This window comes from Podarcis cretensis, assembly GCF_951804945.1.
Source record: "Podarcis cretensis genome assembly, chromosome: 6".
Classification (NCBI taxonomy): Eukaryota; Metazoa; Chordata; class Lepidosauria; order Squamata; family Lacertidae; genus Podarcis; species Podarcis cretensis.
The window spans coordinates 48,257,488-48,285,409 of record NC_137175.1 but is presented as its reverse complement, the minus strand read 5'-3'; the positions used below and the strand labels follow the sequence as shown (position 1 = coordinate 48,285,409).

Sequence of the window (27,922 nt, the reverse complement as noted above, 5' to 3'; positions counted from 1 at the left end):
GCAGCAATGTCACGCTGGCCACGTGACCCGGAAGTGTCTCCGGACAGCGCTGGCCCCTGGCCTCTTGAGTGAGATGGGCGCACAACCCCAGAGTCTGTCAAGACTGGCCCGTATGGGCAGGGGTACCTTTACCTTTACCTTAAGGGCCCCACAAGAGCTTTTCTGCCATATCAAGCAGCCCAAGAAAGAAAGAAAGAAAGAAAGAAAGAAAGAAAGAAAGAGACAGGCACCAGCAACACTGAGTTTCCACTTGCAACGAAACTCTGATGCTCAAGATCTTTGTTAATTGTTTCCATTGTTATAGTTCTTTTCATGCTGCCCACTCCATCACTTCCTAATCCATTTCCACTGATTTGAAGAGGATCTTGTCAATTTCACACTCCCTTGCCTTCCTTGGCACAAGTTAAGCTGACAAAGCTCCGTTTTGGGAATAAAAGTGGGCACAGCAGCAGGGCAATCCCAGTGAAGGAAGTCCCTCCAAGCCAGATATTCCTCCTTCCCCATCAATATCCCAAACTGCGCAGACAGACAGAGCTGCATCTGGAACTGGGGTGTGTGTGTGTGTGTGTGTGTATGTGTGTCCTGGAAGGATCCTGCAAAACAGTGGCCAAAGCTCCTTCCAAGATCATATGGGTAAGCTAATCATGAAGCCGATGTTGTGATATGAGGCAAAGATTAACATTTCAATGACTTGAAAAGGCGAACAAAGCAGGGGCACTTTTCACCGAATAGGCAGAATGAGTAAGATCTCCTTGATAGATATTGAAGCAGGACACCTGACCAAGTGCAAATTAACCATTTGCCTTATATTTGAAACCCAGCCAGAGACAGCATGCCCAGAGCATGGAAGTATTTCCATTCTGTTCCCCAGAGCACATAATGATTTGTTCAGTGGGAGGTCAACTTCATTACCTCCTGTCAACAGATCAGGGCACACCTGGGGAACAAACAAAGCACCCATTAACCCAGCAGCACAACTTTCTCAAGCTGCTTCTAATGTTACAAAGTATCCCAGGCAGGTATTAGCATGGAATCTGCACATAAAAAGGGCCCTGATGAATCAGCCCAAAGTCTTCTCTTGTCACAGCATCATAGAACTGTATAGTTGGAAGGGAGCCCTAGGGTCATCTAGTCCAACCCCTTGCAATGCAGGAATAGTCCAACATCCTGTTTCTAATAATGCTCAGCCAGATGCCTCTGGAAAGGGCATGAGAGCAATAGCCTTCTCTTGTTGTTCCCTGCAACTGGCATTCAGAAGTCTACAGTCTCTGATCCTGCAGGTATAGCCTTGATGATTCATGGCCATGATTTTTTTCTAATCCCCCTGTAAAGCCAAATCTACAATGAGATTGTGTGTGAGGTCCACTTGTGACTTCTTCTGATCTATGTCTTCATGGTGAAGATACATCTAAATCACTTTCAGGTGAAATGACTTGGGCAGGGGGGTCCATAACAGGTCGTACCCTTTCCAAGAAAGCTAGATCGATATTGTGAAGGGCAAGCATGCACCCTTACGGCACCAACAGCACATAACATTGTGTGTCGGTACATACCCTTAGTATCTTCAGAAAAAAAACAAAACCCTGCTATAAGCATTTGGAGCTCACAAATATTTTAAAGTTCATTGCTGACCTCCTATGTTGCCAGAGAATTGTTATGCTTTCCAGAACTAATGAAACAAACCTGAGTCTACTCTAGATAATGCATTTGTTGAGCATTCATCTTGATTTGGTTGGACAAAGCTACACAGGGATTAGATTCTATCTGACCTGTATCGAGAATGTATTCTGATTTTCATTTTTTGTTTTTCAATGTATTTTGATGTCACTTTCCTAACTGCAAACAGTCTGTTTTTTAAAATGTGGATTTAATGTGCCAGAGTGACCGAGCCCTTTAATCCACCTTAACTGTGCAAACCTAACATTTTTGTATGTTATTGAAACTATCACATGTAATACTGGAGACATCCCTGATTGCACCCCTTTAACTGTATCTTGGTGTATTTCTACAGCAAGGGTGCAAAAGGCTTCCAGCCTTCCAACAATTGCTTGGAAACGCAAGGCTTTTCTCAAGGGTTTGCCCTCCCCGTATTTTTTCAGCTTCCATATTCACATGACACTTGCACAAACTCTCTCTCCTCTCTAAACATCATTTCAGATTCTGCTTTTCCTCCAACATACCCTGGAACTTTCCAAGGTTCCTTCAATTGGGTATCGTCCAAGTTCACACAAACCCATTTAATCCCGTTGTGATTGAACCTTAATAGGGAATCTTTTGGGTTTTTTTGTGCAATGCAGAGCACATTTGACCCAATGGCTACCTTTGTGCATATCGAGGAAGTATGTGGGCTTGTTTGATCCTTGAACTGTCTCTGACAACTACTTTAGAATCACACCCTGCAGACATGGAAGGCTGTTATTACATAATAGATAAGGGAGGTTTGATTTTAATCTCAGCTTTTTATATCTTCACCGTCAGTATTACTGCTGGTGAACTGGGCGAGTTCGATTAAGGACATGACAAAATAATGTCAACTTTCTTGACAAAATAATGTCCATTTTCTGGATGGCTGTGGGCAGTCCCAGGAATGGGCCATTTACCTGCAGGAGTGGAGCCTGAGACTAGCGCTCTGCAGTTGAGCAGGTAAGGAAGTACAGTTTGGAATATGGTACAGGAACAGAGCTAAGAGTTTCCAGCTAGAATTAGCTGGAAATGGGGGGGGGGGGGTGCGCGCGCATCTGGGTGCATGTGGCTGCGTATGTTGTTCCATGGAGATCTGCTGCCTGCTGAAGGAGTGCCTGCTTGCCTCCACTGTGTCGTGCTTCTCTGTAAGTAAACAAAATATACTCTCTCTCTCTCTAGCACTCAGTCACCCAAAAGAATCCAAACCCTGCAGCATGTCACCAGCACAGGGGTGCAGAACCCAGTGCCGGATTTATGTATAAGCTAAACAAGCTATAGCTTAGGGCCCCACTCTCTTGGGGGCCCCCCCAAAAAATTTAAAGTTCAACAATTACTTTGATAAAATACATAATATGTTATGTGCAAATGGCTTTAGATACATATTAGGTCCATAAATTACCATATGACATATATTCAACACAAAAAACAATTTGTTGTTGACAAAGGACAGCTGCACATATAAAGGGCCCCATTACCCTCAGTAGCTTAGTAATAATAATAATAATAATTTATTATTTATACCCCGCCCATCTGGCTGAGTTTCCCCAGCCACTCTGGGGCTTAGGGCCTCATCAAACCTAAATCCATCCCAGGCAGAACCTGTTGCCATCCAGATGTTGATGGACTCCAACTCATCAACAACCCCAGTCAAAAGGGCCTAAAGTGAGGCATGATAGGAACTGGAGTCCAAAAACATCTGGAAGGCCATAGATCCCACATCCCTTCCTGCTCTGTGACTTCTCACCAATCAGAAACCAGGGGTGTATAACATTGTTTAGATCCTAAACTTTAGGGCCTGTAAATGAGGAACAGACACATTTGGGAGCACTTCTGATGGAAATGATACGACCCAGAACATCTTTGTGAAGAGGTAGGTAAGATTCAAAAGGCATGAGCGAGTATTACTCAACAGGAGCCCATCAAGAGATGAAAAGTTCACAGCTCTAGCCTTTGGGACTCCGAGAAATCGAGGTGTGGGGATGAAATGGCATAACTTGTGAGAGGAGATGAGAAGCTTCTTGCATGTCTGGCGACAGGCCATGGGCCAGGTCTGCAAGCAGAATGACCCCCCTCACCCCCCCAAGGTGGCCACACGCTGAGTCTTAGGGAGTGTCAGAATTAGTTAAGCTTTCTTCGTAGTGCAGGAAAACAAACAAGCCAGTTTCCATGACAACCCAAGCAGACGATGGTTTCAAATGACAACAAAACAAGATAAAATTGCTACCAGAGGAGAGTGGAAATATCTGAGGGAGGAAGAGTGAGGGGGAGTGAATCAAAGTATTCCACTAAACACACATACACGCACGTACATACATGCCAACAACAAAAATGGGGTCCTGTCAACCATGTCGATTGAATGCATGTTGAGTTCTGTTGTGTAGCCATCAGCTTTCTATAGCACTCCTCAGTTCTGGGGTTGCCAGAGGCCTTCACATCACTCGTTTCCCTGTAAATGTGAGTCAGAGATAAAGAGAAATATGACAAACTCCCATTTAGGCAGCATTTCCTATAAGAAACTGCTTTGTTTCGAGTTGAGCACAGAAAAGAGATAGGAGCTCTTTGCCAATTTGGCTCGCCAGGGGTGCTTCCAGACAACTTCTTTATTGAGCCTTCATTCTGATTTGTTTGCAGGGAGGCTAGCCAACAGCATCCCACACTTTCCAGCATATTTCCCTGTCACTTTCCTTACAGCAAAAAGTCTGATCTTAATTGGGGAGTAAGTTTGCTGAGCAAGCTCTCCCCTGAACTAGAATTGCACAGCCTGAATTTGCTGGTATGTGATGGAATCCCACCCCAAAACACCAGCAGTCTGGAAATGGCCATAGCGTAATTTTCAAAACTGCAGGTCTATCTGTAGTGGGTCTTGAGACTCGCAATGCCACATACTTTTCTAGTGGGATCTTTCTAGTTTTCCCTTCATTTCCCCATAGCGACCTGAGTTGGGTTCATCTGAGATCAGATACTCCCTGCAGAAGATGTCCTCTTCTGCAAATGCTACATGCAACAAATGTGGGTGCATGTTAAAGAATCCTTGCTCCCAACAAAAGACAAATGTGAGATTTTGGGTTATCTTGGGCCAGTCACTGCCTCTCAGCCCAGCCTACCTGACAGGGTCATTGTAGGGATTAAGGGAGATAGAGGAGAACTATGCTGGGACACTCTGATCAGCCAAAGGAACCAGGAACAACAAAGGCTATTCAGACACAAGCACTGCCAAGGGAAGATTAGCCTTGCCTTGAATCCCAAGATGGATTTAAGTGCCCATTTATAGCTCACCAATGCATTCTGGCCTGAGTTGGGCTGATCTCCTTCCTCTACCTATACTCTCCATTCTCCTTCCTTTGTGCATCTTTGTGAGACTGATGGCAGGGCCTGTCTCTCCGTCTCTTTCTCCTAATGGATCCGAGCCACTTTGGGAGACAATAATTGCCTGCAAAGCGGGAGAAAAGATTACACTAAATAAACAAACAAACAAACGAGATCTCCAGCTACCTGCCCCATCTCTCATTAGCAAAAACAAGCAGCTTCCAGGGCTGGAGCTCCCTGCGGCAGGAGCGCAACCCGGCTCTGTGCTGCGTTACACTAATTTGTGCTGACCAGACACTTAATCCGCAGTGTTGCTGTGAGCCTAACACAGCCTGACTCTGATGCAGTGGCTGTAAAACACATGTTGGCACCGCTCCCAGGCTAGAGCTCTATCCTTTGCTTGACAGGGTCGGACTCTGCGCAGAGGGGCGGACCAGGGGATTAATAGGTGTGAACAGTTATTTTCTCAGCTTGTCTCTTTCAGGAATAATTGACTTGACTCGCCTCCCAACAAAAAATGGTCCCTGCTTCATAGCATCTCTGGCACCACTTAACACAGTTGGGCAAGGGCTAATGAAGCAGCCTGACCTTCCTGCCCAGGAGGATTGCGGGAGCTTTTTTGCCTGCAAGGAAGCTGCAAAATGGGGAGAACATGGACAGTTGTGGTGTTCCCATGGAAACATCACTGCCTGTGCATAATGCCACCTCCAGACACAACGAAGGTGTAACTCTTGTTTTAAAGCAGCGGTGGGCAACCACTGCCCGTTCAGAGATTGCCCCAGTTCCCATCGTCCCTGGGCACTGGCCAGGCCAGCTGGCGCTGATAGGAGCAACATCTGGAGGGCCCCTCCTGTTTCTAAAGCAACTCCAGAGTTGCCAGAAAATAATGTTTCATTTCATTCTACTACTAAAAATCCAGTTACCTTGTTTAGACAACATGGTTAACTTGAAAACCATGGTTAGCTTGCAAATGGTTTGCAAGCTAACCATGGTTTTCAAGTTAACTATCTTCCCTATCTTCATGAGAATCCTGTGAAGCATCATTCCCATTTCACAAATAGGAAAATAAGGTTCGGGGATGGTGACCAAAGGAACGCAGGAAGCTGCCTTGTGCTGAGTCTGACCATTGGTCCACCTAGTGGTCTGCACTAACCGGCAACACATCTCTGGGGTTTCAGGCAGGGAGTCTTTCCTAGTCCTACTTGGAGATGCCAGGGGTTCTCCATGAAAAGCAGATCCCTTATCATTAGGCTACAGCCAGTCTCAGACCACACAATGACAACATTTGTGGAGGGTAGCTTTTGGAGTCAGGTGTGTCTCAGGTCTAAGCAGACCATTTATCCATAGAAATGCACATGTAAGGCCTTCTGATTATCACTAAAAGTACGAAGCTACAGTGGTACCTCAGGTTAAGTACTTAATTCGTTCTGGAGGTCCGTACTTAACCTGAAACTGTTCTTAACCTGAAGCACCACTTTAGCTAATGGGGCCTCCTGCTGCTGCCACACCGCCGGAGCACGATTTCTGTTCTCATCCTGAAGCAAAGTTCTTAACCCGAGGTAATATTTCTGGGTTAGTGGAGTCTGTAACCTGAAGCGTATGTAACCTGAGGTACCACTGTATTTGCTTGTTGCATTGCAGCCTGGACACTCACTCCCCCCACCAATACACACTCTCTCTCTATATATAAATGCATGATTTAAAAGAAACATTAAATGTTTTTAAGGAACAATTCTCTGGCCATTTGGGTAACTGCCTTCTCTCAAGCCACAGACCTGCAATCCCTGGACCCCCAGTGCTTGCTGTGAGGTCTAATCATGAGATCTCAATCATTTTCTCCCCTGGTAAGTGATTAGCTTATTTTAATCAGTATTATCTTTCATAGCCTTCTTCCGCTAGCACTGCTTTTCCCTCCTGGTCTTTTCATATATTCAATTTTCCAATGAAGAAAATTAGCCCTCATGTCATTAAAGGGGGAAGAAAATCTCACTGGGCACAATCTGACAAAATGCTTCACTTTGACTGGATCCTGCCGGTAATGCATTGCCAGAAAGCCAAGGCGCAAAAGAGACACGTGTGCGGCTGCCATTATCATTCACACGCAATCCATTTGCACATTCAATTGTAAACGCTTTTGCTGGAAAAAGTAGCATGGGAGGCAGGCATAAGTTGGGCATGAAGCCCTTGGCAGTGGCTACAAGCCAAGACTGAGCTGTCCACTGGAGCCCACTGAAACTGTAGCAGGAGCCTTCAGGGAGGGAAGAGCGTGAAGATGGCCAGCAGTTTGCTGAGCAGACAGAATATGGTCCTCCCTGCTGTGCTCTGTCAAGAGTGAGATCAGGCACTCTCAGCCAACCCACTAAGGCCCTGATGACCCTGTGAGGGTCCAAGGCATTTACGCCACCCCCCCCCCCACCATGGAAACATCAGGTAGATGCCAGCATCATCCTGGGAGGGTGCCAGATAGAAGGGATGGCATTTGGAAACCCACCCATCAGGATCTGACCTTTAATAGAGAGCAAGGCTGACATTTTTAGCATGTCAGAAGATATCAAGCCTGCTTGACTAAGTGCAGGCAGGGAAGACGCGGGCCGAAATGGCAAAAGAAGTGATGCTATGGGAATGGAGAATGAAACGGGTGGGCACCTGCCATCTCCAGGCCCGGAAGATGAGCATTAGCTTACACAGCAGGGAATTTCAAGGCTATTATGACTTCTGGTGCCACGCAAGTGGGCTCTGATCCTGTGTTCTGCAGCGGTCTGAAGACAAGTGTTTGATATCGTATGAGCAGGCTCACCCTGGGTCCCCTTGTGCTTATTTATTTCTGATTTGATCGGAGTAACCTTCTGCCGAATGTCTCATTCTGCCCTGAAGTGCTCGTTTGTCCTGTGATGACACCTGGGTAGGTGGCAGGGCTGGCTCAGGATAATGCCAGCTTCCCTGAGGGATTCCCTTCCCTCTCACAATATGGATTTCCTGCACGCAAAACACTCCCATGTAGAAAACAGCACAGAACCTACCTACGTGCAGATTGTAAGAGCGAAAGAAGAGTCCTGGTGGATAAGGCCACAGGTCTGTCTAGTCCAGCATACCCTCCAACATTTCTCTGCAGAAAATAGGGGTGTCCTAAGGAAAAATGGGACATTCTGGGATCAAATCAGAAACCGGGATGGCTTCTGTAAATCTGGGACTGTCCCTGGAAAATAGAGACGCTTGGTGGATCTGCCATCACATACCGGGAAATTCATGTAGATTAAAGTATTTGGGCACAACAAGTTGACCTTTTAATTTTTTAGGGAGTTTGCATGGTAAGGAAAATGGCAGGCAAATGCTCTAAAAAGTTCAGGATCATATAGCCGCCACACCAACAAATCAGGATGCATGCCCAGTAAACAACAGATGTCACATAACCTCTGGACAGGCTTTGTGCGAACCGAATCAGGATGGGTGTTCAATAAACAGGTCACCTGGAAGCTGACAAACAGGCATTTTAGCCAGGTTCAGCAGCACAAGGAATGCACAGCAGCAGGACACCAATGAGACACCAAGTGGTGAGGAACAAAGAAGCATCTCAGAGCCAGCATTCAGGATAAATGCCCATCGATCTGTCCGCGGATGGCCTTCCTGGCCCCTGTAAATTGCTTTGATGCCTCTTGCTTTTGAATATAAAATTCCTTTGTTGGATGACAGTTAAAAGGGAAAAGAAAAACCTGCTGTTAGAATGAGGTTTATAACAAGATCACAGAAAAGCAAAGCAACAGAGCCAGTACATGTTTACAGCAATGGTCTTGGAAGATCAGAGTTCGAAGTCTACTTAGGGTGCCATCTCTAAAGCACCACTCCCAGCTAGCAAGCCACATCCACAGACCAACCTTCCATGGCAGCAGCAGAAGAAGAAGGTGGAGTGGAAGAGGATGACTGGGCCCGATTGCTGGTAAACAGCAGGTGACAGCAACAAAACCAGCTCAAGATCCAGCAGATACTGGGCTGGTTTGGCACCCCCACCAGAATACCCGGTTTTGTAAGAGAGCCTGCTGGGTCAGGCCAATGGCCCCTCCAGTCCGGCTTCCTGTTGTCACTATGGCCAACCTGTGGAGAACCTGCAAGAAGGATGTGAGCACAAGAGTGTTGTCCCCTCCTGCAGTGTCCAGCAACTGGCTCTCAGAAACAGACTGCCTCTGACTGCGGAGGCAGAGCACAGCCATCATGGCTGGTAGCCACTGAGAGCCTTTTATCTTCCATGAATTTACAGCAAGGACTTTTTTTCTGGCCTCCGTTGGAGTCTGGCTTAGCTGACGGAGCTGAGTGGAAAGGCACGAAATGCCGTTGGTGCTGGATTGCGATACCAGCCATGAAACTCACTGGGTGGACCGTTCACTGTCAGCCTAACCTACCTCACAGGGTTATACTGAAAATAAAGGCAGAGGGGAGGACTAGGCACATGACCCTGAGCTTCTTGGAGGCAGGCTGCAACAAGATGTTCCAGCCAACCAGCCATGGCATCTTCCAGGAAACTCCATTTCTCCTCTCCCTCATTCTTCCGTTCCCCCACCCCTCCAACAGGCAACCAGCAGTGGTCACTGACCGTGCTGACCGTATTGGGCAATTCTGGAGAGTTGCTCTCCTTTAAGGTTTTATTGTCTAAATACTTACAGTACTGTTCTTTTGCAAGGTTGGGAGAACCTCCAGCCCTGCCCAGAGCTTTCTCTTGTGCATTGATAGTTCTGTTTTTGGTTACATACGGATCCGTATTTGGAGAATGGATATATAAGGTTTCCCCTCGTTTCTCAAGCTCAGGACCAACCTGTCTTCTTAGGTCTGCCCCCTGTGGGCCAAAGACAGAGAGCACTCAAAGCCTGGACCATTGCCTGACAGCAAGCAAGGAGGACAGTGAGTTTTTCTCCCTGGGCAATGGAGATTAAAAATAAAGTTGGATACATATAACATCCTATCAAGTCTCATTAGCTGGAATGAGAGTGCTACTTGGGCTACATTAAGCTGAAGGGTAATGCAGATTTGCTTTCTTTTCTGCCTTATTTTGTTCATTCCAACAGGATTTAAACTGCCTTATTACATTTTTATTTTGTTTTATACCATGCATTGCATCATGTTTTTCTCAATGACAATCAATGGCTATGCAAACCCAATGTGATGGCAATAAATTTTCCAATCCTGGCTATGTTTCATCCATTGACAACTGTTTTGGGGAGCAGTGAGTAGGGGGAATTAATTTAGTGGGGAGAATTTGTTCCATCTCTTAGCACCCCCAGGTTTTTCTTCTTGGCAATAAGCAGAATGGCAGCTAATGCACAAAACTAGATTGATAGAGCCTGAGTTGTTGTTGTTGTTGTTGTTCACAAAAAATATACTGAAGTGGCTGTGTGATTGTTAAACCCTGGGCTGATTTATTTATTGCATTTATTTATTGCATTTCGATCCCACCCTTTACTCCAATGAGCTCCTCATTTAATCCCAACAACCCTGAGAGGTAGGTTAGGCTGAGAGGCAGTGACTGGCCCAAGTGGGGATTTGAACCCTGGTCTCCCAGATCCTAACATTCTAACCACTGCATCAACAGGAGCCTAAGGGGTTAAATGCATATTACAAGCAGTTATGTGTAGGAGAGTCCTAATGCCCTTGAAGCTGCTTTGGGAGAATTCAGAGTGAAGGAGTAAAAGGACAGGGGACCTTATTCCCTTTCCAACTCCCCACTGCAAATTGCCCCTCCAACCATTTTAACCCACCATGGGGTTATAGCCATGGATATAGTGGAGCCTTCTCCTTGTCATGCAGCTTTCTATGATGTCCCGTCCGCCCCCCATGGAGCTGCATTGCCCCATTTGCAACCTGAAATTCTACAGTCCAAGCAGGGGTTCACCACCTTTTCTGCATTTTGTGAGAATGGGGCATGAAAATGGTTTTGAAGGAAGTTTTCTGCAGGTACCTCCAGAAGTTGTCAGAACTGGTAGCTGCTACTGTCACCCAGAGTCTGAACTGCTAGGGGCTACCATCACCTGGACGCTTCTTGCAACATGGTGCATTGTTCAACACTTTCTGTGTGACCCCACAAACTCACAAATAAGTATTATATAAAACAAAAAGATCACCATGTGTTTTGTACCTCACTGTGTCCTTCAGGAGAAATATGAACATGTTGTAAGGTGGAGACTACTCCTTTGCACCCCCATAATACTTTTTTGGGAGAAGGGGATAGAACTAGAAAGAATCACAAAATTGTAGAGTTGTAAAGGAGCCCAAGGGTCATCCAGTCCAACCCTCTGCAATATGGGGATCCCAAGTAGATCATACATGACAGATGGCCATCCAACCGCTTCTTAAAAATCCCCAAGGAAGGAGAATCCACCAACTTTCAAGGGCGTCTGTTCCCCTGTCAAACAGCTATTACCACCAGAAAGTTCTTTGTGATGTTTAGCCAGAACCAATAACTTGAAATCATTGGTTCGGGTGCTACCCTCTGGAGTAGGAGAAAACAAGCTTGCTCCATCTTCTATGTGACAACCCTTGAGATATTTGAAGATGGCTATCATATCTCCTCTCAGTCTCCTCTTCTCCAGGCTAAACATACCCAATTCCATCAACTGTTCCTCATAAGGCCTGGCTTCCAGACAAACATGGGCTGAGTATTGATCTAGGTGTAGATCTCTGTACTGAAGCAAACACTAACTGCTGAACTCTACAAAAAATCTACTCAACTTGTATTCGTCATACGTTACTCACATCACACGAATTAGCCCCAGATCTGCTTACATTACCTGAGGCATTAAGTGAGGTGATCCTTGAGAAATGGCCAACTCATTCTTGGGCATACCACATAGGAACATGATAAATTAGGTGTTAGACCACAGGCCCTTGGCCAGTCTATGCAGCTCAGCTCATGATTCTGCTACATGGTACAATCCCTTTTCTTCTCTATACGGAGTTGTCAAACCCACAACTAATGTCATCTGCTCTGATGATCTTTCCTAGTAACACTTAACCCACTTTGTGCTTCTTTCCTCTGAAGCGACTCAATTTAAATTGTCACTGTGTCTTTGCTCCTACTTTGACTCTCTCAAATAAACAATTAATATTACATTGTTCTCTCTAAAGCATTCATCTCACTTCCTCTTTATCTGACACTGGCCTTGTACAAATAATCCTTTCTTTATAAAATGATCTCCGCTATGCCAAATGAAAGCAGTGGCAGACATCTAATCAGTTATGAGATTAAAATAACATGATTTAACTGGTCTTCCATTTTCTCACTGAATAGCTCTATGTGCATACCTTATTAGGCCCCCATCTCACACTCATCAAATGTACAGCTGATGGGGGGCAGATGGCAGTGAGGGGAGACTCAACTCTGCCTCAATGTGTGATGGGTGTTTAGATGGAACACTCCTAATGAAAGTTCTATATATTTTTTAGGATCAACCAGAGTTCACAATGAGGTGAGCAAGCTTTTGAGTTACACAGTGTTCTCCTCCAAGTTACAGAGTGTTCCTTTCTAGGCTCAATGTGAAAAAGATTATTCTGGAGGGAAAGCAACCTCTTAGTTATTTCCCAGAATAGCTGTCTCTGTAGTAAGACAAAAGGGACAGAAAGCACCCACACATTTTTCAGATTAAATGGTTTGCTACTCCGGGGCAAGGGATTTCTCAGCATCCAGTGGGCCCTTTTCCCCACATGCATGACCAACACTTGACCATTGCAGCATCAAGTGGAAACTTGAAAAGATGTATGAGCACAGATGCTGCGAACCAGATCCACATCGTTGCTCAAACACAACAGCGTCAGCTCACAGATTCAGCTGCACATTGAGTGATGAAGAATCAAGTTATATACATAAACATGTGAACTACCCATACCTGGCAGACCTGGTAGTGCCTGGGGGAGGGTCACAGATTACCGGGTAGGTGAAATTCAGTAGGTGAACAGCAGCACACAATCTTACCCAATTCCTTTCTCTTCGAACAGCAAAACTGAATGCTTGGGAAGACCAACCTTAAAGATGGAACAAAACAGTGATAGGCTAAAAGAGGAGAGTAGGCAACCATCGCCAGACAATGCAATTTGTGAGTCCAAAGATAAGAGCAGACAGATGACACAGATATGGAATGAAATGGGTTGAAAGTGAGCAGGATCTGCTTTGCAGGAAAAAATAGAACGCACCACCATTAGGCTGGCAAGACAATCAAGCCTGCAAACTCAGAACACTCCAAGGATACATCCAGGTAGATGTACAAAAAGATCTCAACAGAGGCACCCGACCAGCAACAATTGCAATCAGGACTGCTGGGGGGCGGGGAGAGACATTTCAAAGTGGAGCCTGATTTTTTCTGTGGGGGTATTAATTAGATAATTCCAGAGTGAAGCAGACCATTAGCAATCAATTACAACAAAGCACTGGCAATAAATGCAGATAATTAGGCTCCCAAAAAGTAATTATGTTTGTTCCACTCCACTGAACTTTTTATTTTAGTAGTAATTAACTTAGGGTGGGGGAGAGAAAGTTTGAGTGACCTGCTGTGCCCGGCCCCAGCACACATGAAAAACGGAAGGATGGCCAATTCTAGCTGTGAACTCATCGGAATAGACCTCTTGGGCAAAGGAGGAAACTAATGCCTTTTTGGCTTTTAAACGGTGATAAATCAGAAGGGTTTGCCACAGTGTAATAATGACTTGCCTGGTTCATCTGTTCAACGATGTTTAGATCTCTTGTTTGGCTGAATCATACTTTGTGTAATCTCTGACCACAAATGAGATCAATGGGAACTGCTATTCTGAGCAAGGAAATCCACGGTGAAATGAACCATTACCAACTGCAGTGGCTACGTTTAAGAGGCAACCCATCAGTGGGTTCATCCTTCCCATCAGAGGCCCTATTGAATGAGGCCACAGCCAGGCCGCCAGTGCCCCAGAACTGTCTTTAGTAAGAACACTTTTACGTGCTGCATTAACGTCTCAGACCTGCCTGAGGAGCCAGTTGGCCTTTTGCTGCTGCAACATTATTGAAACTAGGCTGTGGTCCAGGATCACTTGAGAAGACCAAGCGACTGGCTCAGGGAGGTGTCAGATCACACCCTTGGAAAGCCCCAGGCTATACTGAGTACTTCTCTGCAACATACCCACCTCATTGGCATAATTTATGCTGACCTAATGCAAAGACAGAGAAACCAGACTTCCCTCTGGCCCCCAAAGATGCTATCCTCGCATGCAAATCACCCTGGCAAGACTCCCGTGAGGGAAGGCAGTTTGAATTTCTACTCTCCTCGCAATTCTCTCCCATCCAGACTGTGCTTTTGGAGTGCCCAGAATTTGAGCTCAAAGTGGTAATTCTAAAACAGGGGTCAGGAAACGTTTTCAGCAGGGGGCCGGGTCCACTATCCCTCAGATGTTGTGGGGGGCTGGTCTATATTTTGAGGGGGGGGGAATGAATGAATTCCTATGCCCCACAAATAACCCAGAGATGCATTTTAAATAAAAAGACACATTCTACTCATGTAAAAACACGCTGATTCCCGGACCGTCCGCGGGCTGGATTTAGAAGGTGATTGGGCTGGATCCGGCCCCCGGGTCTTAGTTTGCCTACCCGTGTTCTAAAAGGTGACAGAACTAAGCATCATAAATTGGGGAATTCATGCTTCAGGAGAAAGGGCAGAATTAGACTGAAACCTCTCAAAAAGAAAGAGGAAAGCAATGGGAGATTGATTCAGGAATGTGAGGAAGTTCTCAAAAGCCTCATCGCTCCTCATCCACAAACCCACCAAGAATAAAGATCAGCAACAAGGGATGGTTTTCTCTTTTAATTAGTCATGTTAAACTAATGACCACCAGGTCGCTGTCTCGGAGGAAACAACAAAAGGCACACACACAAAAGAAAAAAAATCAAATCAGAATGCCTGAGAAAACAATTCCAGGTTAGGGAAGCAACTTGAGAGACACTGCTGGGTGCTTGAATGGTGGAAAGGCCCTCACCCTTCTCATGCCTTCTGGTGCCTTCATTGGACGGCTTCTCTTTCTCGGCCCAGGAGGAAAAAACAAAACAAAACAAAACAGAGGTGGGCGCAGTCTGAAGCCTGATGAGAAGAACAGCAAAGGTTGGCCCAACGCAAGGAGAGGACCTCAGCCTAAGGGAGCAGATCTGCCCCGAGAGGTCAAGGCTTGGCACGAATGAGGCTGCGCCTGCTGGCTGGAAGAAACGGTTAAAATGAAAAACATTCTCCATTTCCCCAATGAAAATCACATTGAGACAATGGTGGGAGAGAGATAGAGGAAGGGAGCTTAGGAGAGAAGCCATCTCCTACCTCCTCTGAACAGTTCGGAAGCCTTGCAGCAAGATGCCCATCTGTCTTCCCCGCTGCTCAAGCAAAGGACTAGATTCTCACTAGGGCTGGAAGAAGGAAAGCCAGGAGTTGCTGGCGAGGACCCTTTTCCTCGCTACAGCAATGTGCAAGGGAGACTTGCTACAGCAATGTACAAGACTGGTCTCCGCTGCTGCTGCACTACTTGAGAGCAGAGGGCTGCCATGCTTGTTATAAGGGCATGCTGGAGTGTGGAGGGGGTAAGGTGGGTGCCCTTCAGGTCAACTTCCACCTGGTCTAAGGTGCCTGTTCCAGCAGAACGTGCCTCTCTCTTCAAACCCTTCACTTCCTTGGCACTGGAGGACGTGCAATGCTGCTTCACTTTGGAGTCAAGTTTTCTGGACAGAAACAAAATGCTTATATCAGGGGTTGGGGGTGGAAATGAGCTAGTGCAGATGTGCCGACAGCTCTGACACCCTGGTGACCGGGGGACGCAGCAGGCCCACTGTTATTTGCAACCTAGGCAGCTTTATATGCTTGGGACGCACGTTATAAATATAAAATCATATCTGCTACAAACAGAAGACTTATATTGTACATCTTTTACCCATATACACAAGAACACAATATACACATAATGCCTTGGAGGAATGTCATTGTCACAGAAAGGATTTCCTTTTCGAAGCACAGCTCCCCCACCCTTACGCCCTCCAGTTCAACACACACAGTAGATCAGTCAATCAGTCAATCAATCAATCAATCAGTCAATCAAGTCAATCACAGGAGGCGTCCTATCACTTGTGTCATTCCCAACTGTGCGTGGACAAGACAGCCTTTGAACACATACGAGCCCCCGTATGCAGAGAGGTGCGATTGCGCAGGAGTGGAGTGTTACGCTAGTGTGTGTGTGTGTGTGTCTCTTGTTAACCTTTTGAAATGGTGCACTTCTTCAGACATGTGGAGTGAAGCTAAGCCCTGAGAGCTTCTTGTGTCCAACGGCACTGCCATCCCCTGGGCAGGACTCTTTGTAAGGCATCTTCATTGGGGACTTTGATTGAACAGCATCTGAAGAAGGAGAAGAAGAACACAGGCCCAGCTGGGAGTGTGTGAGTGTGTCTGTGCTTAGGCGGGTTAACAAGAGGCTGCAAGGCTTAGATGACCCACGCTGGAGCTTGAAAAGGCAGTCAGAGACTCAGTTTATTCTTACAGCCCCTGCCCGCCCACCCTGCACCCTGGGCTCAGGTCACCGTCACAGCACAGGACACAAATGGTAGTTTGAGTGGCACATCCACGCACAGAGTGGTAGGCAGGCACACGCAAAAGTTAAGACAGAGGTCCAATGTGAGCTTTTTACAGCAGAGTGGCTCCTGGTCAGTGGCTCCGAGGACTCGGGTGATGTAATGCCACAGTGATTGGGATCGGGCCAGCATGATGGGGAGCAGAGGCGGATCCCTGGCCCCTATCGACGGTAGTGATTGGGCGCATCTGCAAACATGTACTTGAGTCTGTAGGCTTCGGCGAGGAGGAGTCCAATCTCTTCGTTGCCCCAGTGTATCGTGGGAAGGTTTTGTAGCAACATTAGAAGGCCCTGAAATTAAGACAGAAACTTGGGTATGCAGAGAGAAGCAAGATGTGGCTCTTGGTTTTTTGTGTTTGTTTGTTTTTTTAAAAAAGCAAAAGCCCTTTTTGTTCTTTTGTGGTTTCACGTGTTGAGATCTCTACAGCTATGGCAGAAACCTATATCTGTGCAGTCTTCTTTCAATTAAGTATGAATCACAGCTACTAATTTACTGATTTTCACTTTAGGGGGAAAGAAAAAGTGGTGATTTTGACAACAGGCAGGGGAGAATGTAGTATATTTCAAATATCCAAACACAGAATACTTGGGTCTTCCTCTAACAGGTGACGCACTAAGTTTACTAGATCCTCAGTCAGGGAAAGCATTTTTTAAAAAAAGCCTGGATCTCTGGATTGGGGAATTTCATGCCCCTAATCACATGCCAGAGATAGCGTTGCTCATGCTGCCATCTGTTGCCTGACTCTAGACAGATACATCCTCAAGCAGGATAATTATGCCTCATCCTTTCCCAAATGTAGCTGCCTTCTAAAGATTTACCTGGAAGTCCTCTTCATCCAAGATCTCTTTCCTCCACTTAATCAAGAATGCAGCGCAGACATATAAATGGAAATGAGAGAATCCCTCTGGCTCAGACTGGGGGAAAAAGACACTTGGGGTTAAAAAGAATGGTTAGCATGGATTTTTTTTTATCACAGCTTCTCCCCAGTTTTATGGGGCTGTATGGATGTGACAGAACTCTTTTATGTCTTCACATGAGTATGCTGCCACACAAAACCTGGTTTGTAGTGCCTGCTCCCGTATAAGACTTTTTCTGGGAGAATCCCTACTGAGCACCATTCTCCAACAACAAGGCTGGACAGTAAACAAGCCAACCCACCCTTACCTGGTAAGTGTCCCAAAGGCGGATGGTGCAGCGAAGAGGAAGCTCCCGCATCAGTAAGTTGTTCATCCAGCGGAAGGCGAACTGCAGGTATTCCACTTCATACTTCCTAAAGTGATTGTGTACCTGCTCTGAAACAGCACATGCCATTTACACGTCTGAATATGGAGTGTGGCTCATACGCCACGTCTCAGGAAGCTCCACTTTCAGCCACAGTCTCTGTTCCATCCAACCAAATCCCTCCCACATAACAAGCCCACACCAAATGCCTCCCGCAGGCAGCGTTCAGATGCTTCAGCCCCCTTCTTCTGATGAATCACATATTCTCTTGTGTGCCTCTCGGCTCATGGCCTCTCACCCACCCCCTTTCCCCAGCAGTGTCCCATTTCCAACATCCCTTAATGGCATTAAGCTAACAGATTTGACCCCCTGGTCTGACTACCACCTAGCGCTGCTGCCTGGCTAAAGAAGCTTCCAGAAGCCTGCTTTCCGCTTTGTGCATTCTGCTCTCAACGCTGATGTGAGCCCACAATCATTGCAACTCGGTTGGAGATGTGAACAATTAAGAACTTGGCAAGTTCGACTTCCCCTCTGGTAGCCTGAATTTCACCTACCATCGATACGGCTGACAAGTTCCTCCAGTGCTTTGACTTTCTTTTGGATCCCCGGCTGTGCAAACGTGTAATTGTCCTGCAGCAAAACACATGGTGAGTTTAAGAGGAGCAAGTCCAGCAGATACATGAGCCATTGTTTCTCTTAGCCCAGTGTCGTACACGGTGGAAATGCCTTCTGAGGGCAACAAGAAATGCCAAGAGGTGGAACCTGGGACCTTAGATATGCAACTTTTCCTCAGCTAGGAAACACAGGTGCTAGAAATCTCCTGCAGGGTGAAAGAACCATTTGGATGGGAGCAGTGGTTCCTGAAGGAGAAAAAATAAAGGGGGGGGGGCAGTGACAACCATTTTTCTCTCCAGTAACAAGCCCATTTTCTGAGGAGTTTGTTGAAGTAACACAGCAAGATAAAAGGAAGGAGAATGAGAGAGGCAAGGCTGATTTGGTTTGGGGGCAAGTCTGCCTGGAAAGCTCCATTCCTCATCAGAAAGTGAGGAAGCTCTTTTCTGTTGGCAAGCGACCTCTAGATCTACAAAGAAAGGGAACCATTACAGCTTCAGAAAAAGCCATTTTGAGGTGGAAACATGCCCAATCATATGAAGGAGGAAATCTATGCCAACGTTTGTGAGAGCTTGAGGAAAACGACGCAGAGCTCACAGAGCAAAATTTCATTTGGATGAATGCATAAATAGGAAAAGGAAGCAGGAGCCTTTAGCTTGAAGCTTACTGGGAAGGGGGAATCCTCAATGAAAATAAAGGGAGGTGTTTTGGGCACTCCTGAAAAGTAGGCCAAGGAAGGAAGGTTTAAAACAGGGATGGAGAATCTCTGGACCAGGGCTCAAATATGGCCCTTCAGACCTCTATGAGGCCCTTGAGGTTCTCCCTAGACCACACCCCTCACTGGCCCTATGGCGGACACTCTTTGAGTGTTTTTGTCTGGCCTGGGTGCATCCCTAATAATCCCTAAGCAATAATACTTGTTGCTTCCCTGGATGGAGGATGGGGGGTTGTGTGAGTGAGCTAGAAACTAGCTTACTATACAAAGGGAGAAGTCATGTTTGGATGCTCCTCCTGAAGTGGAGGAGAAGGAAACATGATTGGGATGATTAGTACTGAGATGATGGGAATGCAAAGATGGAGTTATCAAAAGATGGAGAGATGCAGAGAGGCAAAATAAGTGGTGCATAAGAGGAAACTCCTTACCTGTATCCCATCTAGCAGTTTGCTCATACACCAAAAGCTGTCTGCTTCAATGCTCCGCATCACATCCTGAGACAGGTTTGTTACATCAAAATTTTCCACGTCTTCTTCTGAAAAACAAAGGGAGGCAGGCTTTGGGGAGAGAGCAAGGCCTAGGGATTTTTTTTTTAAATAGCTACCCCACTCTTATTTATTTAAAAGGTAAAGGTACCCCTGCCCGTACGGGCCAGTCTTGACAGACTCTGGGGTTGTGCGCCCATCTCACTTAAGAGGCCAGGGGCCAGCGCTGTCCGGAGACACTTCCGGGTCACGTGGCCAGCGTGACATCGCTGCTCTGGCCAGAGCCAGAGCCAGAGCCAGAGCCAGAGCCGCACACGGAAACGCCGTTTACCTTCCCGCTGGTAAGCGGTCCCTATTTATCTACTTGCACCCGGGGGTGCTTTCGAACTGCTAGGTTGGCAGGCGCTGGGACCGAGCAGCGGGAGCGCACCCCGCTGCAGGGATTCGAACCGCCGACCTTTCGATCGGCAAGCCCTAGGCGCTGAGGCTTTAACCCACAGCGCCACCTGCGTCCCCTTATTTATTTACATCTAACCTTTTCCTCCAAGGAGTTCAAGGTGTCTTACACGGTTCTCCCTGCCCCCCTCATTTAATCCCCACAACAACCCTGTGAGGTATGTTAGGCTGAGAGTGAGTAACTGGCTCAAAGCCCCCCAGTGAGCTTCATGGCCAAGTGGAGATTCAGACCCTAGTTTCTCCCAGGTCCTAGTCTGACACTCTAACCCAGGCTTCTTCAACCTTGGCCCTCTAGATGTTTTTGAGACTACAATTCCCATCATCCCTGACCACTGGTCCTGCTAGCTAGGGATCATGGGAGTTGTAGGCCAAAAAACATCTGGAGGGCCAAGGTTGATTTCTCTAACCATTCTGTACCTGAGGTCCCCAGATGCTGTTGCACTACAATTCCCATCATCCCTAGCTGGCAAGGCCAATGGTCAGGGATGATGGGAACTGTAGTCCAACAACACCTGGGGACGCAAGGTTGAGAAAGGCTACACTACACTGGCTCTCTTCAGCTGCAAAGGCTTGCAGAGTGGCTTAAAGACTATATGCAGGGGGAAAGCAAACTCGGGTGCTTATGTTTTAAGTTACATAGAACCACCCTGGGATCTTTGGATAAAGGGCAGTATACAAACTTAGGAAATAAAATTAATCATTGCAACTGACCAGCTGGGATAGAAACAATTCTGGGAGAGGAGCCAAAAGGAGCTGGTCTCTCAGAAGAGCAATAAGGTGCCCTGCTTCCCATATCTGCTTTTGCCACAGCCTGATGAAATGCTTAATGCCAAATGCGGAATATCTGTCTTCTTTGCTTTTTAAAAAAGCATATATGAGCTGCCAGCTGAGAGAGCCACCCAGAAGTTTGATCCAGAGTTACAGCATGATCCTGAAGGAAAACCCTGAGTAAAGGGAAAGGTGGTGGACAGAGACCAGTAAGGAGGCTAAGAGAGGATTAAAAGCTAGGTGTGAGCTGGAAGGGGAGGTGGAGTCAGTGAATACAGGGAAAGGGAGGAGCAAAAGGGAGGGGTTTTTGAAAAGGGAGGGCTGAGACTCAGGTGGTATCCGAGTGCTGCAGCTACAATTGGCTAATCCCAAGGTCAGAGCTGGAGGCTGAGCAGGCAGAGACCATTTTAACTGCATCCTGACCAGGTGAGACTGCAAGAATGGCACTTAATGCCCCTTGGGGAGACAACTCAAAGTCTTGCGGGACTTAAAGTGGGGCACACAAAGGGTGCAAGACATTAACTGGGCTCAGTCTCCCCTGAAATGTGCCTGCATTCCTGTTTATTGGAATACCTCTGTTCAGTTGCTGGGCTGCACCAATCTTTCTGCATCCATTAACTAAGCTCAGGCAGGGAAACCCCTGCTAAAATGAAGGTGGTTTTTCCTCTCTTTTAGTAAGGGATTCTTGAATCAAGAAGAGGTCTGCACTGGAATCCCCTGATAAAATTGGGGAGACACACCTTATAAAGCCCTAACTCCAAAGCATCTTACACCTGATGTTGTTGTGATGTCAGGTGATTGACAGGTGGGCTCACCAGACCAAGCCTGATAGGGATCTGGCCTGTGGAGCCCAAACGGTTTTTCACCCTTTTTCCAGGGACCCCAGATATTGAGCTCTGTGATGTTGAAATGTCACCTCCTCAAACATGTACCCCCCAGGTCCAGGTTCACTGTGACACGCAGAACTCACATGGTCCTACCTGTGACCAAAGTCGCCCTAAGGCACACAACAATATGGCTTCCTAGAGCATTTTGTACCAGCAATGGTCAAACCAATTCCATCATCACCATGATGGAAGCTCCAACTCAAAAGGTGGACAGAATGGAGTGCACAACAAGTTCACAGGGACAGCTCTGCTGCCAACTTCCAAATCTCTTTAACACACTAATTCTGCACTTGTCATCTCTCCCACACTGGTAATGAAGAAAAGTGAGACAACCCTGGGCTGCTGATAGGGGGGAATATGGACCAAGGGTCAGGATGGTATCTGTGTATATTCACTCTTTCAAACAACAGCCATGGAATCCGGAAAATCTGAACTTTTATTTCCAATAAAAGACAGAGAAATTGAACTTCAGGCACACCTACTACTCTCACCTTCTGATCCTCCTAAATTTCAGGTGCATATGGGCTGGGCTCAATGTTATTGGGGAAACAGACTGTAGGTGTTCAGGGGCTCTCTTTTTTATTACTTCACATATTCCAGGATTGTAGTATGGCATTTATGGCAGGTTTCCAGCCTGAGCCTTGATGAGTCATGATTACAAAGCAAATCTGGAATGCTGCGGTCAGTTCCTGCTAAAGGCATAAAGTCTAATCTCATGTGATTATTATTTTTTTAAGGCTCATGAGAACTCCTGGAGTTACATAAGTTTCTGGAAGTACCGGATAAAAGTTGCATGTACCTGATAAAAGACAAATAGCTGTACATAGATCAAGTTTTACAGAAATAACTCTGGAGTGCATAGGTCTTTCTTTAGAGATGAATGAGGCAGGTATAATCTTCCTTTTTTCCACTCCCCAATCACTCCTCTTTCTATATAAAACCTTCTCATGCTATGGTTCTAAAGATATTATCTTCAGCAGCACTGCCCAGTTCTGATTCTCAACAGGGCTGGTCCCTTTCCCTTCCACATTCTAAGTTCCAATTTTCCATTTCATGCCCGGGGGTGGGGTGGGAATGTAGGCCAATGGTAAAAAGGTAAAGGTACCCCTGCCCGTACGGGCCAGTCTTGACAGACTCTGGGGTTGTGCGCCCATCTCACTTAAGAGGCCAGGGGCCAGCGCTGTCCGGAGACACTTCCGGGTCACATGGCCAGCATGACATCGCTGCTCTGGCGAGCCAGAGCCGCACACGGAAACGCCGTTTACCTTCCCGCTGGTAAGCGGTCCCTATTTATCTACTTGTACCCGGAGGTGCTTTCGAACTGCTAGGTTGGCAGGCGCTGGGACCGAGCAGCGGGAGCGCACCCCGCCGCAGGGATTCGAACCGCCGACCTTTCGATCGGCAAGTCCTAGGCGCTGAGGCTTTAACCCACAGCGCCACCTGCGTCCCGCAGGCCAATGGTAGCCGAAACCAAATTCTATAATACCCCCTTCTCCCAAAAAATATATCCAAGCAAACCAATATGTTGAAACACCATAGTGAAATGATAATGCATCCTTATACAGTGGTACCTCAGGTTAAGTACTTAATTTGTTCCAGAGGTCTGTTCTTAACCTGAAACTGTTCTTAACCTGAAGACCACTTTAGCTAATGGGGCCTCCTGCTGCTGCCGGAGCACGATTTCTGTCCTCATCCTGAAGCAAAGTTCTTAACCCGAGGTACTATTTCTGGGTTAGCGGAGTCTGTAATCTGAAGCGTATGTAACTTGAAGCGAGGTACCACTGTACATTTTTAATAGCAATTGATTTTGTAGTTGTTTTGGAATTGTTTTTTTTTTAAATAGAGTTCCAAATTCTTCCTACTTTTTAAGGGCAGGATTCAAGCCAGAAATTGACATTCCTTGTCAATCAAGACCTATTGCTCCCCACCCCCACCTCCCTCTTGCTCCATCCATCTGTGCAAGCGTTCCGTGGTTTCTCTGATGCCAGGATACAATTGTCAAATCCATTAAAAGGCAGCAGAGGAATACACAACTGGCCACTCTCTGCCTCAGTGGTGGCTGCCTTGCTAATGGATATCACAGAACGTCCCTAGCAAGAGATGCTTTGGCTGGCAGCATTGAACAGGAGGTTACGCTTCACCCATGATTCTTTTGAAAAGCCAAGGACAAGCCATTCAAACCTCCTACAGTGTTAAGAGCTACTGCTGAGCAACTGGCCTAGTTCTCTGGTTCAAGGAATTGAGGGCTCTGAGCCCAGGAAGGGCAGCTGCTTTGGGATGCAGATAGGCAGGCACCAAACTCTACAAGCTGAAATCAGAGCAGGATTTGTGAAAGTCGGCTTTGGGCTCTGGTTTCTTCCATTAGAGTTCGCAGCCCCATGGGAGTTAGTTTTGGAATGGATTAGCCTCCATTTCAAAAGATAAAATCCTTGCAGGAGGAAATGCATTGAGCTATTCCTTTAAATGGTATGCGGGTGGTGCTGTGGTGTAAACCACTGAGCAGTTCAAATCCCCGCGATGGGGTGAGCTCCCGTTGTTTGGTCCCAGCTCCTGCCAACCTAGCAGTTCGAAAGCACATCAAAGTGCAAGTAGATAAATAGGTACACTCCGACGGGAAGGTAAACGGTGTTTCCATGCGCTGTTCTGGTTTCATCAGAAGAGGCTTAGTCATGCTGGCCACATGACCCGGAAAAACTGTGGACAAACATCGGCTCCCACGACCTATAGAGCGAGATGAGCGCTGCAACCCCAGAGTCGTTTGCGACTGGACTTAACTGTCAGGGGTCCTTTACCTTTATTCATTTAAATAAGCTGCCCTCCTCCATAGCCTTAGTTACCCTCTAACCTAAGAAGGCATTTTAATCTGGAAAGTCCATTAGGATAAAATGTTATTTAGAAAGCACATTTCAGTAGCTAAAATGCAAGGTTTCTAGACATCCATAATTTTCACGCTTTCCAAGAGGTTAGATGGGAGAGCCATGATAGGATCTTCCATTTTATTTTTACTTACGTGCGACCACATAGGGATCTTCAAATTTGATCTACGCAGTGGTGCAGGAAGAAGGGAAGTTCAATTTTGCCCTCCTGTGCTGTTTTGCTTATCTAAATCAGCTCCGGCCCCAGCCACCTTTTGCCTTTCTTAGGAAAAAATGGATACACTACTTCTGTTTCCCCCTGCTGTAGGGCAAACAGGAAAACAATGATGAAGGAAAGGGCTAAACACTCTTTCCTGCAGCTGTCAGTGAGGCCACTGTGGCGAGGTCCTACAACCTAATTTACAGGGCTGGGCCAAGGTACCATATTTTTTGCCCTATAGGACGCACTTTTCCCCCCCAAAAATGAAGGGGGAAATGTGTGTGTGTCCTATGGGGCGAATGCAGGCTTTCGCTGAAGCCTGGAGAGCACCGACCCCTCTTGCTCTCCAGCCTTCAGGAAGCTATCCGCAAGCCTTGGGAGGGCTCCCAAGGCTTGTTGATAGCAGCCTGTTCTGGGGGCTGGGGTTGGGGGAAGCTCGGGCTTCCCCCGCCCCCAGCCCCACAAGGTCCGAGAGCAATGGCGAGGTTGCGCGCAACCTCGCCACTGCTCCGGGACCCCCAGCCCCGAGGCTGAAAATGAAGCAAGGACAGCTAGCGGGATCCATCCCGCTTGCTGTCATGGCTTCTTTGCTCTTTGGGGCTGAGGGGGGGGGATAATTTTTTTTCTTTATTCCCCCCCCCAAAGAAATAAGTGCACCCTATGGGCCGGTGCGCCCTATAGGGCGAAAAATACGGTATTTTGTTACCTGTTGTGAAAGGCAAGATGGTGCCAGCTTCCCATTCCATATACAGAAATCGACTGGGTGGGCAGCTAAATTTTCCTTCCAACACTGGCAATTTGGATAGCATATTTCACTGCACTTGAAGGTCAGGACAGGGTGTGAGGCTACAGAAGAATATGGCTGGGGAGGGGGTTCAGGGTGAATAGCTGAGGAAAGCACCTGAGGAGGCTGCCTTGCCTAACGGTAGGACTGGCCCTGGAACAATGAGTAAAACTGGAATAAGTTTGGTATGGCATGAAGGAGCAACGGTATTATTGATTCAAGAAGCAACATAGGAGTGTCAGAAGCTGCCTTATATAGAGGCAGACTATTGGTCAATCAAGTTCAGTAATGTCCGCACTGACTGGCAGCAGCTCTCCAAGATTTCAGACAGGGACCGCTAACTAGCCCTATCTGAAGATGTCTGGGATTAAACTTGGGGTCTTCTGCATAGAGATGCTCGATGGCAGTATTTGGAGCTTAAAGCTATTTGGAGCTTAAAGTATTAATTGCTGTAGATGGAGGGCCACAAGCTTTTGTCTTTACCCTCAGACCAATACCTCTCCCAGACACCACCATTCCAGCTTCAGGGTGGGGGTGGGGGCGGGGGTGGGAGCCATCACTGAACAGCAGGAAGGCACCAATGCTGTGGCAGCCCAGCAGCAAACAGCGTATGAGTCACATTAGGGTAATGGAGATGGCAGCAGGCGACTAACTGGCAATGGCAGTCAGGGAAGGAGAGATGGGAGATTCTCCCAGGCAGCCCACCCTGAGTCTTTGAAACACACATTGTCATCAACACTAATTGCAGCTTCACGAAAAGACTCTGCAGACTCTCAAAAGCATAACAGCTCTTAAACAGTTTCTTACCCATCAAAGGTCTGAAAGTTAAATCTAGCTCTAAGCAATTAGTGTCGGCAGTGATGATGGACTGTCTTCACATAAAGAGACCCCTCCGCTTCCCCCATCAAACCTGAAAGGAAAGCACCATTCACCGCAACCAGCCTAGCGGCATTAAAGGAATCTCATTGAAACAGGCTCTTCCAAGTCTTTTCAGCTCCAGTTAATTTTGGACCCCAGCAGGAGAGGAGAGCCCTTTTTGCAGAGTCAAAGGGAGCAGTGCTAGCTCAAGAAAGGAGTGTGGCTAAATGCATGTCTGCTGTGAGGTAGGTGGGATGGTTTAACTTGCGGCTGCCTGCCATTCAGCTATGCACTTGATCAGTTGACTGCCTTTTAATATTATCAATACAGCACTATAGGTGCCATTCTGAAAGCCGAAGCACTTGAGAGATAACATACACTATGATTTAATTCAAAAAGCCTACCACTCACTGTTAAGGAGGGAAGGACATTTTTAATATTTTCTTTTCCATCACCTAATACAATAACATACCTGAATCAAAGTGGTCTCACAAAATTAAAAAGTGCACCCTTTGCTTACAGTTCCATGGATTAAAAATCTACTCCAATTAATATTGACGCCCTCTGAATTATTAAAAAAAGCTCCCATTTAAATCAAAATTCTAGGGCGGAACAAACTTTGGCAACTTCACACTACAAGGTTTATTTTAATCAGCTAAGAGACTGAAGACTCTTACATATGTAACACAGGAAATGACCAACAGTATTTAGGAAAACTCTCCTATTCTTTTGAGAAAAGGCTGGAGATGGTAGTAAAACCTAACAGAGAAGGATTCTGGGCAGGATGTTATTAAAAGCTGAACTTCCCCACTGGATGATTATGTGTTGATCTCAAGCAAATCACAAACTTCTTTGTTTCTCATTCTTGGTTTACACTCTATACTCTACTGTACTTAGCTCATACTGTTTCCTCTCTGTTTATTTGTGAAATAAAGAGAGCTGTCATGGTGAATGAGAGAGAGAATATTGATGTGATGCCCTATTTCAGACTGAAATGTCTTATGGAAATCATGCAAAAGCTTTTAATTTACACAGATCTCTGTGTTTGCAGTTTTCAAGTTTGCACACTTAGTTATCAAGTAGAACTTCGGGCATCTTAAAATTTGGTTCAATTATTTCAATGGGCAGGACCCCACAGTGGTTTAAGGGCACCTTGTTGAGTCTGGGACCAAAACCTTTGGCTGTTGCTGGTCAGATGTTCCTGCAGAATGAAGCCAGACTCAGGTTAGTAGTTAGTGCAGTGGCTAAGAAGCAAATGATCATTCTATGCCAGCAGCACACCGAAAGCATTCTAATACCACTTTAAGAGTCACAGCTTCCTCCCAAAGAATCCTGGGAAATGATGTTTGTTAAGAGTACTGAATACAATTCCTAGCACCCTTAAATGAACTACATTTCCCAGGATTCTTTGAGGGGAAACCATGACTGTTAAAGTGATATAAGTGGCTTTCAATGTATGGTGCAGATGTG

The 27,922-nt window shown here is 46.5% G+C and overlaps 1 protein-coding gene across 2 annotated transcripts in view; it reads right to left on the bottom strand.

Annotated features, from left to right (window-relative positions):
• Positions 1-14,780: 14,780 nt before the first annotated feature.
• The window catches only part of TBC1D22B (TBC1 domain family member 22B), a 44,220-nt gene continuing 31,078 nt past the window's right edge, over positions 14,781-27,922 (bottom strand). For both annotated transcript variants that reach the window (XM_079980618.1, XM_079980617.1), the window contains exons 9-13: positions 19,568-19,674; positions 18,367-18,442; positions 17,756-17,883; positions 17,410-17,505; positions 14,781-16,881 (exon numbers count right to left, since the gene is read on the bottom strand). In XM_079980618.1, coding sequence (XP_079836744.1) covers positions 16,753-16,881; positions 17,410-17,505; positions 17,756-17,883; positions 18,367-18,442; positions 19,568-19,674 — 536 coding nt within the window. In that variant the 3' untranslated portion in view covers positions 14,781-16,752. The remainder of the gene's footprint in view (positions 16,882-17,409; positions 17,506-17,755; positions 17,884-18,366; positions 18,443-19,567; positions 19,675-27,922) is intronic.